Genomic DNA, 13,986 nt, shown 5'->3' with positions numbered 1-13,986 from the left:
CCACATGCAGAAAGAAGAATTTGACCTGTTGTTTGGGCGATAATATTGTTGCGTTGATGACAGTGAGTACCTACTTAACAAAGGTGTAAATACAAAATGAAGAAAATAAAGTGCAATCCTGGAACTGAAGTGGAAAGCAGCTTCTCCCGAACACCCAAATATCCCAAATATACAACAATTGTCTCTCAACAAATATGCACTCCAGTTGGTTTGTAGATAGATTCTAAACGAGCACACTAAAGTTATCGTAAACAAGTACGAGGTCCTACAGCGAATACAAACCTTTGTTTTACACAACTGACCTTTAATGCTAGCCAAAAAAGAGTAATACGTTAGTTGTCCGGTAATCGCTCCTGGCTTCGCTGGATTCTTTCGTGTTGTAGTCACATTGAAGCCGTCTGGACCCACTGCTTCCACTTCAACCACATGCCAGTCGATCATTCTGATATGGATTTAAAATGAAATCCTAATATTTCATGGGATTATACAAGAGTTCAGTGTAAGATGTGAAACAAATCACTTACAAAGAAACACCGCACTATCGCGAAGAGATCTTTAGGATGGATTAGAATTTCTGGGAAGCAAGCTTGAACTGGAAGAAATTGGAAATATGTCCACCTACTTTGGGTCGCTAACTAGCCTCGCGGTGACTCCGTCGAAACCCAAATTCTGAGCAGCAATAGCGGCGCCGGCCATCGTATTCACATTATTTGGGGCTAGAGGGCACAAGTTACGAACTGGTCCTGCAACGAACGTGCTTAAGAAAGGCTCCTTAGTGATCGAAAACAAGAAAAGCTCTGAAAATATTCAACTTCTAAGAAATTACAGAGTGCAAGAAGTAAATCATAGATCTTGTTTTGACTTGAAATAGGCTATAGGGGTCTCGTAGGTTCAGCAGCATTATAGTTCCGTACCAAAAAAAATCCCTACCTTCATATAAAACAGTAGCTTTTTCACTTTCCAACTTTGCTGCTTCATTCAGTTCTTTTAGCGGCGACTCCAGTTTGAACGAGGAAGGATGCTTAGTCATGGTTATAGTGAGTGCCTAAATATTGCTTTTAAAAGAATTCAGATGAGACATTAACAATTTTATTTACTATGGTCGGGTGAAAATAACCCAAAGCCTTGTGTAGTTGCGCTAGAAGCGGCACATGACCTACCCGTTACGACCGATCTGGGACCATCGCCAACAGGGATGAGAGGAGCTAGCGAGTGTCCAGACTCGATCGGAACCGTTGGCTTCACAGTGCCGCTTCTAGTGAAACCGCTTATTCAACAACTCCAAGTTTCGGGTTGTTTTGAAACAATTGCACATAGATGATATCCCTTGAGACATCACCACAGAGCGTTTATAGTCGCCATCTCATGTGTTCAACCTCGTGACTAGCAGAGAGAGGATTGAAGAGTGAGCATCAACCTCAGAAATAGTGTACTTTGCAGCAGACGTGTTGCAGTCATCAGTGTAAACGGACGACCCGGGAACGCTGTTTCTTACGAAGTCCTCTACTCCAACGCATCACCTTTGTGCCCCGCCCCCGCCTGCGATTCGTTGAATGAAATGAATTGCCTGTCGGGGCGTCCGAATGGATTTTCGACGACGGCGTGGGCGGGGCGCAAAGGTGGCGCGTTGCAATAGATGACGTCGTAAGGAACATTCCGAAGCCGCCTGTTTACAGTGATGCAGGAAGAGATGAGCGGAATCACCCTCTTCCCCACAATCTACGACCACTATCTACAACCACGTTTATTTCAAAAATTTCTTCTTCCATAAAACCTGGAACAAACTATGCTAACAGTGCCGACCTTTAAAGTACCTTGTTCGGCCATCTTTTGTATGTCGTTTCCACCCCAAAACGCACCAGCTGGAACTAGTACTCTGCGTCTTTTTGTCGCTGCTATCGACTCGATAGAATCCAAAAGAATAGAGTCGGCTAGACATGTAGGAGAACCTATCTGAAAGAAAAATCTGGAAACTTCCGAAAAGGATTAGTTCAAGAATGAGCACTTTTGGTTTTTTTTTTCTAAATTTAAGAAGAATGTAAATGAAAAAAAAAACTTAAAGAGGAAAGTTTGCATAGAGTTTAGAAAATTGGGGAGTTCTGCTGTATCCTAATTCTTCCAAGCGTACTTCAAATAGACAATTAAACTTAAGAATTTAAACGATTACGATAGAATATAACGTACAAATAGATCGCAGCTCGCCAAAATGACCTCAGCGTATTGTCGTATAACAAGTGGATGTGCAACTTCAACAACCAAGTCGATATCACTGAAAATCCCACCCTACGCATAGATGTAGAAGTAGACCAGAAAAAATAAAAACGTACGTCAATTTCTCCTCTACGATTTCCTCTAATGATAGCACACCACCGGCTTTATCAGCAGTTCTGTTCCATATCCTGACCACTTCGAATTCGTCTAGACGACTTAGCTCATCGACGAGAAATTTGCCTGAATTGGATGCGATTAACTCCCAAAACGGAACTCTCTTATTCATCTTTTCGTTAGGAGACGCATGTGTCGGTAGAAGCTAAAAGAAGGTAGTTGCAGGCACCAAAAAGAGGTCGTAGTGGCTATCTGAACAGGATTCTTGAAGTCAGAGCCAGTAAACAGGGTTGGTTGATTTAGTATTAGGTTGTAAACTTTCGAGAAGCATTCTTTCACATTTTTATTTTTTGAATTTTTCCTTTTAAAGAATAAGAATAAAGGATAAAGTTTCTGGCGTTAATCAATCCGCTTGGGATGCGCCCCCGAGTTCACTTCAATTCAGAGTCGTTTGAGGTTTACGAACGTGTAACTGGCCCATACAATGACTTGCGGGGCTAGCTGATGTATCAAGACAGTGCTCTTATCCTCCCAGACAAGCATGTTACCAATTTATCGATCCCGGAAGGATGAAAGGCTTGGTGAGCACTAGGGCGGATTCGATCCGAAACCTTCGATCGGTCGTTTATTTCTTTTAAACAGAATATAAACATAATATAATATTTAAGATATATATGAACCGTTATTGTCGAGTATGTATTGCCACCTTGTTGGCAATAATTTTATACCATGTGCATAGAATTATAGTGGTTTACTCAAAAAACTTTTCCACTTCCATTTTGAGATGATGAAAGTTGTCAAAGTTTCTTTCCTTTCATATGATTCTGAACCGACCAGAAAAAAATGGTAGTCTTTAGGAGCCAGGTCCGGAGAGTAGGCTGGGTGAGGTATCAAGGTCCAAGGAAGCTCCAAAATTTTTTGAATTGTGACTTTGACGATTTAGTTACGTCAATTAGCAGGATTGACCTTACACTGGCGTTTGTAGCCTTTTGAACTTCCACTGCGCACCTTCACGTTTGCATTTTCATCCTCGTGTTCCCTTGGGACACGGATGGGGGCGGATGTGGTGCATTCGGTTAGAGGTCCGTTGTAACCACACGGTCTAGGGTTCAAAACAGCCCTAGTGCAAACCAAGCCTTTCATCCCTCCGGGGTCGATAAATTGGTACCAGATTTGTCTGGGAGGATAAAAACACTGACTTGATCATCGGCTGGCCCCCGCAAGTCATTGTATAGGCCAACACGCGTTCCAAGACCTCAACGATTACGAATTCCAGTAAAACTCGTTTGCGCATCCCAAGTGGATTGATACGCCAGTGACTTTAGGGGACTGTTTCTCCTTTTGTAGGAAACCACAATCACCAAGCCGGATATCGGTGCAGACTTAGGTCATATAGTAATCAAGGTGAAATCACCAGCTCTACAAGTTAGCAGCAGGCATTTTTACCGTTGTGCAAGTGGCCGAGTGATTCCGCCTTACATATGACGATTTTTGAAAATATTTCTCACTCAACCTCTATCCTATAGTAAGCAACAAGGGACTTTGAACGATTTTTCTAGCAGCTAGGCTTCAAGACAGAGACTTAGGAAGTGATTACGACAAATCTTGCCAAAAAAGTGATATTTTGTCAGTTATGGTCAAAAGGACATGACGCACGGTGCAGTTGCGTAAGCGATTGCTCTCAAAGCAGCGAGGTGAAGATAGCGGTTGGAATCGAGGTGGGACCATCGCCAACTGCAGCAATAAACGGTGGTAGAAGGTCCTCATTCGATCCCAACCGCTACGCTCACCGGACCGCTTCGAGCGCAACCGCTTGCGCAGCTGCACCCTGTTTCATGCCGCTTTGACTCTACTACTATTATGCTAATCAACATAATTGCTAAATCAACCAACTCTGATTAGTTCCTCAGACTTCAAGAAGCCTGCTTAGGTAGCCATTATGACCACATTTTTGTCCTCCAACTCCTTCTTCCTCTCAAATTCTCCTATGAGCCACATAACAACGCGTCACGGGTGCGAGTGGAGCACGTGACACATATGCCTGCCCTCATATCCGTGTCACGTTGTTAGGTGACTCGCAGAGAAGTTTGGTCACTAAAGTCGTTTCTCACACCGTTATTGAAGGCAATTAGAAGGAATAGAGCGCGATCGCGCCGATAATCGTGGTCTACATCCCTAAATCTATCTTTTCAAGGAAGGATTCGAGGAATTTTTCGATTTCATGGCACGCTGCCTTCAAAACAACCTGAATTTTGGTGTCGCGGTCGAAGCGGCTACGCAAAGGCACAAGACTTCAGGTCTTTTGACCGACTATACATTTACGAAGTATCTTTCACGAAATAGAGCTCAACTTTAAATGGTGTTTGAACGGTGAAGAAATTCGTGACAAACAACAGTTTACTGATTTGCACAGAAATCTGGTTTTAGCGTTTATCGGAGATGTTTCCTATCGGAACTCTTAGCTCCCAGCCCTACTCTCTACAACTTTTTTTTAAATAAAAGAACATAACTTATCTGAGAGACAAACAACAAAAATAAAAAATAAGGACCTAAATGTCCATAGCCAATGACGCCGACCCTCTTCATAGCCTATGTTGAGACGAGATTGATTTCCTGAAATACACAAATATGAGAATCTCTATTAAGTGCATCATTCCACGAATTTGAGGTGGTACGGATTTCAGGTGGTGAAAAAAAACGGCAGGAAAGATACGGCTTCGAGCGCTCCGGTGCGCTACTTTCTACAACGAGTTCGATTGGAGCGCGTCATCTTCCGGACCGTTTTTTGCGGCAATTAGGAAGAAATGGACGGAATCACCCCCTCTCCATAATCTCCTACCATCCCGTATAAAAATACTCCACTTGAAATCCGTACCACCTCAGATTCGTGGGGTGATGCTTTTAAGAGAACAAAGGGCGAAGAACTACTAAAAATAGATGCGCAACAAGTTGGAAGTTATGAACTGATGGCAGTTACAACCGCAATTTTAGATATGTAAGGATATCTCACAAATGCAGTGTGGACCATTTATTGTGGATCACACACAATAAATACGTTTCTCCTCAGGATCATTCCAGAAATCGGAAATTGATGGATGCGAAGGGAAGTCTTTTCTAGTACATATACTTTTTAAAGACTGTTTTCTTCTCTGAAAGGCATATCTACTTCTTTTTATACATTGTATAAAGGAGGAAAGCCGTTAGAATCATGGTGGGACCATAGCGAACTCCAACGAAGAATGGTGCTGGCAAAAGTGCTCCACTGACCCCAACCGCTACGCTTCACTGCACCGCTTTGAGCGCTGTCGCTTACGCAACTGCACCATGCTTCAAATATCGTTTTGACCCGAATATGTCTAGCATGTATTACTGATGTCTGTATCTGATACTGCTTTTTTCTATACCGCAACAATAACCGGAAGTCACAATAATTAGCAACTAACTTCACAAACAACAAAATCCGGGCATGTTTTTGTTAGAGGCAGTATGCCATAAAATCTTCGATGTGCGATTTCCATACAGTTAAATAGTGATCAGGCTGTAATTCACAAGAATAAGAAGGGCCACGCTCAAATCCTCCCGGTAATCCAGAAAAAGACGGTGTGAATCAGCCCTTTCTGAGCGCGTCGTCTCCTCAACTACGCAAATTATCATAGTCGCTGGAACGTAACACGTCGGGGCTGTATCACGGTGGTGCCTGCGTTCTATCACGTAGTAAGTTTCGTCGTTGGAGAGACAGGTGCAATCAAGACTGTTTCACACGGCTCTTTCTTAGTTTACAAAAGGGAGAGAGAGAGAGGTTGAGCGCCTTTAATCGTGACGAGAATGTTGCCGGCTTCAGACAGAAGGACACAAACCTAAATTCCACTTCTGTCCTAAGTAGTTTCTCTAAGTATTCGCAAAAAACACGTTATGCTTGAAAACCTCTTTCTAGTGGGGCTGTCTCTGGAGTAAAAAAAAGCAACGAAAACAATAAGAACAACAACATGTAGTAATCACGTGTATAAGGACGTGGAAATAGAATAAACGATAAAAGACGTTGGCATGAAAGAGTTGAAAATAATTCTTGAAAAGTATCCGATGTCATGTCATTTGCCATTACTTCACATCTGTGAGATGAAAGAGAAACAAAAAAAAACGACTATACGATTCCTGCAAAAGAAAAAAAGAAGTGGTGGTCACACATGACCTTGATCGGTATCAAAACTAATTCGAAGGGCTAGCGCACGCAAATACCGCTAGTTATCGATTTTTTGTTAGATGGGAGGATCCCATCCTTACAATTTTCACAACATACGGCTACAAAACTAGAGTAGAGCGTAAATGGGACTGAAGGACGATTTTCGATCTTGCTGCGGTTCTGCTGCTACCATAGGAAGTTAGGAGGTTCACCCATAACTCAATACGCCCATCATAAATTCTCAATAATATAACCCATATCCCATCGAGTATGGAAAACACACTTTTACAATCGGCAGATCACATCTTCTATGCGAAGATACAGAAATGCCACAATGTGCAAAAATGGAAATTTTTCTGGAATTTTTTCCAACTACTATGACGCAGACAGGTTTATAGTCGACTCAAAACAACGAGAATCACCGTGCAGTTGCGCAAGCGGTTGCGCTCAAAGCGTCACGGTGGAGACAGCGAATTGGAATCGAGGTGGGACCATCGTGAACTGCAGTGAAGAATTGTCCTAGTAACGGTCCCACCACGATCCTAAACACTACGCTCCATCGCTCCGCTTCAAACGCAGCCGCTTACGCAACTGCATCAAGCTTCATGTGGTTTTGACCCTACTGTACAACTAACCCTTAGGTACGCAGCCCCATAGGTCCCCGGGATCACTTTTCGCTGATGGTTTATTTTGTGAACGCTGACTTGTTTTGCCATTTTAAAAAAGTAGCTCACAAATTATGGGAGTTTCTCTTCCAGTAACTCTATACCTTTTTCTTTCTTCCTCTCTTGCCTTCTCTCTTTCTTTCTATCTTTCTGTCTATTTTCTTTTCTCCCTCTCTCTTGTGCTCCATTCTGCCTTACAATTCTATTCTGGTCACTCAGACATTGTCTTCAAGTAGTTCGATAGCGAAACTGAGTTAGAACAGTGCCGTCGCTGTCGTTCAATGCTGGTTAGATACTCGACCCAAATGGGCTACTTTCTACATCACATCACAAGAAGGTGATTTATATTTACTCATGAACCAGCTGACAAAACAACAATAAAAATAACAAACACTGCAAACACATCTAAGCAATAAAACTCGGCGAATGATAATTTTTGAGCAGCACGAAGTGTAAAATATTTTGTGTTGCTTGTCGCTAATTTTAGTACATAGTCGAGCGTCGAGTATGGACGAGTCGTTGGTTTATCCGTTAACATCAATGAAAGTCTCTTGGCACGTTTTGTGTAACTGAATTTCAAAAATAATCTCGGAATTATTTCGAAACCATCGCTAAGTCGCTCACCTTTCATCCTCAAGAACATCACGAACAGCTTCGAGCACAATTTCCGGAGTTAGTCGAAGCTTGTCCAAAACTCGGGCAATGCCAAAACGTTGAGCTCGCATTGCGTTGATTTTCTGATCAGCGAATAGTGGCATGAGCACAGCAGGTACACCAGCCTATGTCCTTTAATTTTTGGAACGATTTTGGAGGATAAATAATAAACAAAAGGAAAGGAAGAATAAACAAAAGGATAATAATAAACAAAACAACGAAAGGTAGAGTGCAATCGCCGCTGAACGCGTTCAGCGGGTCTCACGTGACGCGTGAGAACGTCGCTCGCCAGCGTCGGGCCGGTTGAACGCGCGCGACGCCGGCTGCAATTTCTCACCTGTGCAGTTTCCAGAAACGAATTATAACCACCATGAGCTATTAATAGTTTCATATTAGGCAATTCTAAAATAATATAATAATTACAACAATGAAAACAATAACTTTTATGGCGAAAAAACAAAAAGAAATAAATTTAGAACAACCACAAAACCCACTCATTATATCCTTTTGTGGCAGCCATCTGAGCAGATGCACATGGTTCAAAGACTTTGCTTGCTTAACCTGAAATGATGAATATGTAGTTTTCTTTCGTCATCTTTTCAAAAATTGAAAAAGTCATCAGATTCGAAAATCGCCCAACCTTACCCTCCATCCGCCACAATATCGTGAAATCACTCAGTTTCGCAAACGCTTCCACGAACGATTTCTAAAAAAAAGTCAATAGGATCTGGTTACATTGTTTGCGTATACGTCTGAAAAAAAAACTAAAAAATTAGTAAAATGAAAACTAGGAATGGAGCACCACGCACTATCATTTGTTCGGGCATATTTGTTGTGTTTGAGACCGTTCCAAGCGAGAAGACAATGATACCTTTAGAGGGTTGGTCAAGAATTGAACGAAGCGTCTCGTCGAACTGAACTTTGGTGGCAGCTGAAAAAAAAACAGACCAGGAAAAAATCAACAACACGTGTCTGCGCTGAATGCGTTTAGCTGAATGAATATGTCTTTATTTCGGATAGAGCAGGAAGCGAAAATGAATGAAGAAAAATAACGGAAATGAATAGCGAGAATGAAAAGTATAGAATGGTCGCCGGTTACTTTGAGCACGATGCATTCACCACGTTGAACACATTCGGCACGACTACACATACGATTTTGGATACGGATTTCGGACAAAGTCCTAAATAATTTCCTTATTACGAGTATATTGAACATTTTTTTTCCAATTTTGAGGAATCAGCGCGAAAGAACACCTTATCCATCCTCATCCTCCTCCTTATCCAATGGAGACAACGGGATACACCATTGTGAGAATTGCGGAAGAGTAAAAATAATTCACGAGAATTTAGGAAACTTTGCTTATTTTCAGCTCATGGATTTGTCAAAACTAAATTCTTGAAAGATATTTGAGACCAGCTATTCATTTGCTTTCAAATGATATTTTTTAAATTTAATTCGACTCACTCCCAAGAATTCCGATGAAACCGTCGCAGACGGATTTTGGGACAGAAGTAAATAGCAGTTTTGTATGGCTATGTCTCGCTCTCTTTAATATTATTTACCTATTGTATACTTTAAAGAAAGTAGTATACTAAATTTTGGAGGAACTCTTCAAATAATTTAAAATAGATACCTCAATCATTTTTAGATTAATATTTTTTAGATTTTTAGATTTAGATTAAACTGATGTCGCTTATATTTATATTAGGTTGTTCGGAAAGTAATTACGATCTTTTAAAATAAATTTTCTAAACGGTGGTTTCGAATGATTTTTTGCCATTATTATTTGTTTTTATCTGAGATACATTACAAGTATGTATTTGTATTTCTTTTCGAAAAAAAAAACTGGTAAAATATAATCGAATAAATTCGAAAATATATCGTTGATTATTCAATATGAGAAAATAATTTTTTTGATACGTTCAAAGACCTCACCGACGAAGCTGAGTGGTACGGGTTCTGGGTTGGCTACGCCTGTACGGGATCCTAGATTATGGGGAGGAGGGTGATTCCGTCTATTTTCTCCTAATTGCCGTAAAGAACGGCCCGGAAGATGCTGCGCGTGCACAAGGCTGGCGCGCTCCAGTAAAACTCGTCCTAGAAAATAGCGCCCCGGAACGCTCGAAGCCGCATCTTCCGGGAAGTTTTTTTACGGCGATTAGGAAGAAATGAGCGAGATCCCACCCGTTTATGCAACCTACGATACCGTAGAGTCTTTGACCATCGGAAATCCATAGCACGTCAGACTCGTGGGGTGGTGCCTTTAATGATCCCAGTTGCTTTCCGAACAACCCAATAGCTTAAATTTAAGATCAAAGCATAATCATAACTACTAGATAAATCAAAACAATTGTACGTTGTAGCCCTTTACCCATATCAAAGCGCCTAACCAGTATTGAAATTTGAGTTGAATAAATAAATAATGTAAATATAAATAAATAATAATAACATCTAACCTTTCTTCAAACCAAGTTCTCCCGAAAAAGTGATATGAATTGGCAAAGGTCTTGGAAAGTCGAGCATTCGTTCACCGTTGATCAACAGCGCTGGGACCCGCTTCGAGAGATCCCAGAGATCTGGCTCACCCTTCTCGATCACATCTGAACACATGCAATTAGACGGTATCGTTGAATTGGAGAAGAATCCGCTCGGGACCGACTTCGATAGTACTCGTTCTCGTCGTGTAGAAGATTTTGTGGTAAATTGACAAAATCGAGCATGGAGAGATGCCATAATAAATTGAACACACGATCAGAGAATGAAAGTGTGAATCCGGCTGAAAGCTGAATTTTAAATGGGTAACGATTGAAGAAGAGATAGCGAAAATTACGCTACATTTATTCAGCGTATAAATTTCTGATTACCGCGTAGATATATTCGAATTTTTGCTAAAAATGTGGAAAAAAATTACTTTGAAAAGATCAGTGGTAAAGAAATACTATTTATTTGTTGAATCAATGTAGAAAACGTCAAGTGCTATCTATGTATTTTTTTTATTCATTCGCAACATTTTTTCCGCCTCAAGGGGTGAATAAGGGAAAAAAATCTAAGGAAGATGTACCCGGGTACAGTATAATTTACTGATTTTGGTGCAGGATTGGAAAGATCCGAATCTTATCATTCTCTATGTCAAATATGTGCTTAAATACTTTGAGGAAAAATAAACAATTCGAAAACATTGAAAAGTGTTCCTTTTTGAGAAAAAGGCAAACTTTGTTATGCACAAAAAAAAATCTTGTAAATACTACCACTTTGTACTTTAACTATTTTTAATACTTACACGCATTGGGAGCAATTTTCTTCACTATTATAAATTGTTACAAAACGTTAATTTTTTCGAACAATGTAAAATAAGTCGTGCTTTTTGTACGTGAAAATTTCAATATGCAAAGAAAAAACTGTACTAATTCAATATCCTTAAGTACCATTGTTTACCGATCTCAATAATCTATGTACAACAAGTAAATATCGAATTTTAACCACATACAGTTGAATTGCATTGGAAATTTGTGGATGTTCGATGGGCCGTATTATTGATCCTTGATTCGGAATATTTTATTTTTGAAAAGGTTATAGCAAAATAAATTGTTAATAGAGAACTAGAAAAACTAATAGAACTAGAGAACTGCGATTTGCATAGGAATTTTAGCCAAAAGAAATCGTAATAAACAAAATAACACTAAAATATAGTTCTTAACTAAAAATGCTACCTACCAGACGATAAAGGGTGTGGTACACTACTGGGTGAGGTTCTCAAACCCAGTTGTACAGCGGCAAAGTCGTAGATTGAGGTACCATGAGTGATCCATACTACCTGAGTTTGCAGGGCCTACATATATGTTTGTCAAAAAATTTCAGAAATTTTGCAATTTAATATAAAGTAATCTAAATAAAATTAACGAGCTCCAGGATACCAAGATAAAATTTTGCTAAAACTTTGTTCTTGCACACCTTTTTCACTCCTATCTTCTCGGCTATTGCCAATGGGCAAAGATCATGGAAATGAGCAATCGCTAGGTCGAAATTATCGGCACGAAATTCAGCGAAAACCTGAAAACTCATTGAAGAGGTCCATAACAGAAGGAAAATCAGTGGATTTATTATACAGGGTGCTCCACACAAAGTGTGACGCAAAAAACTACCCACAACTTTACATGAATAAATCCTAAAAAGAAATATTTATTGATTCAATAGTCAGAAAATTCTACGTAAGTTCTCACACATCACACACACAGAATGACCGTCTTTAGCCTCAGTATAGCATCCAATCTCTTCCGGATTTTTTTAAGGATGAGCGCGATCAGCCACCATGTCCCATGCCTCATCCAGGGCTCCTTTCAACGAATCCCGTGACGAGTACTTACAAGACCAGGTTTCTGCTATAGAGTCGACCAGACAGCAAAATCCAAAAGATTTAGATCGGGCGACTTTGACGGCCAAGCACGTTCATCCGGAAATCCGGAAGATAGGTCTCACACCACTGCAGGCTCTTCTTTGCGCCGTGGGCTGGCGCCCAATTTTGCAGGAAGGTCCAGTCAGTGTCCTTACCGGTTTCTTCGGCTCAAGGAATCACCTCAACTCTGGATTTTCCATAACCCGTCATGTTGACCACCCTATATATTATCTGTCACGTTCATTTCCTGAAGATTTTCCAGTCCTTTTCTCGATAAAAAAAGAGAACGAGAAAAGATCCCCGCTCTAGTCACAAACCATCGGATCATGTTCCAACATTTGAGCGCATGCATCTACCCTCATATCTTTGAACTCTTGTCCAGTCCACCATAGATCATAAGCGTCTCCAGCGGAAAACATTAACGACTGGAACACCTAAAATTCGTATTGATTCGATAAATATACTCGTAACAAAACAAATAATAAAGATGGTGGACAGCCGATTCAAGGATATCGAGGAACACATAACTAACCCACTTTTAACCCTTCAGTCTTCAACTTATCCTTAAAATGGATAGGTATACGATATTCGATCACTCCGTCTGGAATTCGGTTGTTTCCGGTATCCAACATAGCCATTTCCATTTGTGTCCACATTTTTACGTCATGACCGAGGAATCTGAGGGAAATGTGAGAATAACGCTTAAATTTTCTCAACGATCGTCTTTACAGGATCTGCTTAGGACATACCTCCATGAGAGTTGTCGGGACCATCTACGCGTCTACTTATGGGTTTACTTATAGACTTTTGTTTTTAGTTACGCTATCGTTGTAGTTAAAGTTTTGGTGAGAATAAAATACACTAAGAAAAACCACGAAAAAATACAATTTTGGTTCGCTAGTGTACTAACGAGGAACACAAATCTTCAGGAATTTATTTTCCTTCAGGAATTTTGATCTACACTTATCTCGAATCAATTCAATCCAACAAAAAAATTGCATGGATGAAAGATGGACGTTCGGAATTATTCAGCTTGTTAGCTGGAAGCTCCGCTAAAAAAGAATAGTAAAATATATGACGAATTTGCAACAAAAAAAAATCCGACACAACCAAAAAAACACTATGAGGTAATTCCATAATTTAATTGGAAAAAATTATGACAAAGGTACGATTTTCTCGTTGTTTTACATAGTTTAGGGGATTTTCCTGTACTCACGATTCTTCTTTCATTTCCTCTGATCACTTGACCAATCACTGTTTGAAATGAACCTGTTCCTAGCAGATCAAAAAAGAGAAACGAGGAAAAAATTAGATCCTATGTGGGTTGTAGTTCAAAAATTTTTCTGTGATCATAACAAAACAAAATTTTACTGCATTAAATGGCTCAAATAGATTAAGAAAGTGAAATTTTTCTTTCTATTTCAAATAAATCTTTACCATACTTAAGTGTCTCGGCCAGCCGATAGTTGAACAACACATGACTGTTTGTGAATCCAGGCACAATTTGTAGGATCTTCAGAGCATCTACGGCAAGGAACAGAAATGGTAAAGTCACCCACATCCTACAAAAAATTCTGGATCGATAATGTATGGATAACAAAACCGCTCGTTTCTGCAATTATTTATCACCAGTAGAAGACATTTTTCTAGGAAAATTTCAGTTCTCTAGCATATTTAATTTTTTTTCTCGAGTTGTTCACAAGTGTGCCAACGAAATAATGAGAGTACCTTAAAGCTGAGAGACAGAAATTTCCCATCACATCTCCTC

General features: G+C 40.1%; 2 protein-coding genes across 4 annotated transcripts; both read right to left on the bottom strand.

Annotated features, from left to right (window-relative positions):
- Nucleotides 1-185: 185 nt before the first annotated feature.
- RB195_011630 (uncharacterized protein) lies at nt 186-4,911 on the bottom strand (the record flags this gene model as incomplete). The annotated part of the gene is made up of 8 exons (XM_064193137.1): nt 186-223; nt 303-442; nt 623-743; nt 931-1,045; nt 1,804-1,953; nt 2,185-2,269; nt 2,328-2,451; nt 4,875-4,911. The coding sequence occupies 8 exons, from the start codon at nt 4,909-4,911 to the stop codon at nt 186-188; spliced, it is 810 nt and encodes a 269-aa protein (XP_064050720.1).
- Nucleotides 4,912-7,522: 2,611 nt separating this feature from the next.
- Nucleotides 7,523-13,779, bottom strand: RB195_011629 (uncharacterized protein; the record flags this gene model as incomplete). Of its 3 annotated transcripts, XM_064193136.1 has the most annotated exons (13): nt 7,523-7,739; nt 7,795-7,949; nt 8,162-8,226; nt 8,319-8,385; nt 8,465-8,530; nt 8,634-8,755; nt 10,282-10,425; nt 10,485-10,601; nt 11,540-11,639; nt 11,777-11,875; nt 12,536-12,652; nt 12,755-12,896; nt 13,661-13,779. In XM_064193136.1, 13 exons carry the CDS (start codon nt 13,777-13,779, stop codon nt 7,523-7,525), a joined length of 1,530 nt encoding a protein of 509 aa, XP_064050717.1. The 3 variants fall into 3 exon arrangements, with proteins under 3 accessions (XP_064050717.1, XP_064050719.1, XP_064050718.1); XM_064193135.1 differs by lacking the exons at nt 12,536-12,652; nt 12,755-12,896; nt 13,661-13,779 and adding an exon at nt 12,067-12,150; XM_064193134.1 differs by lacking the exons at nt 7,523-7,739; nt 7,795-7,949; nt 8,162-8,226; ... (5 more) ...; nt 11,540-11,639; nt 11,777-11,875 and adding an exon at nt 12,439-12,465.
- Between the last annotated feature and the right edge of the window lie 207 nt (nt 13,780-13,986).

The sequence above is a fragment of the Necator americanus genome, chromosome III (assembly GCF_031761385.1).
Source record: "Necator americanus strain Aroian chromosome III, whole genome shotgun sequence".
Lineage (NCBI taxonomy): Eukaryota > Metazoa > Nematoda > Chromadorea > Rhabditida > Ancylostomatidae > Necator > Necator americanus.
Note: the sequence above shows the minus strand (reverse complement) of the source record. Positions and strands in the feature narration are given on the sequence as shown.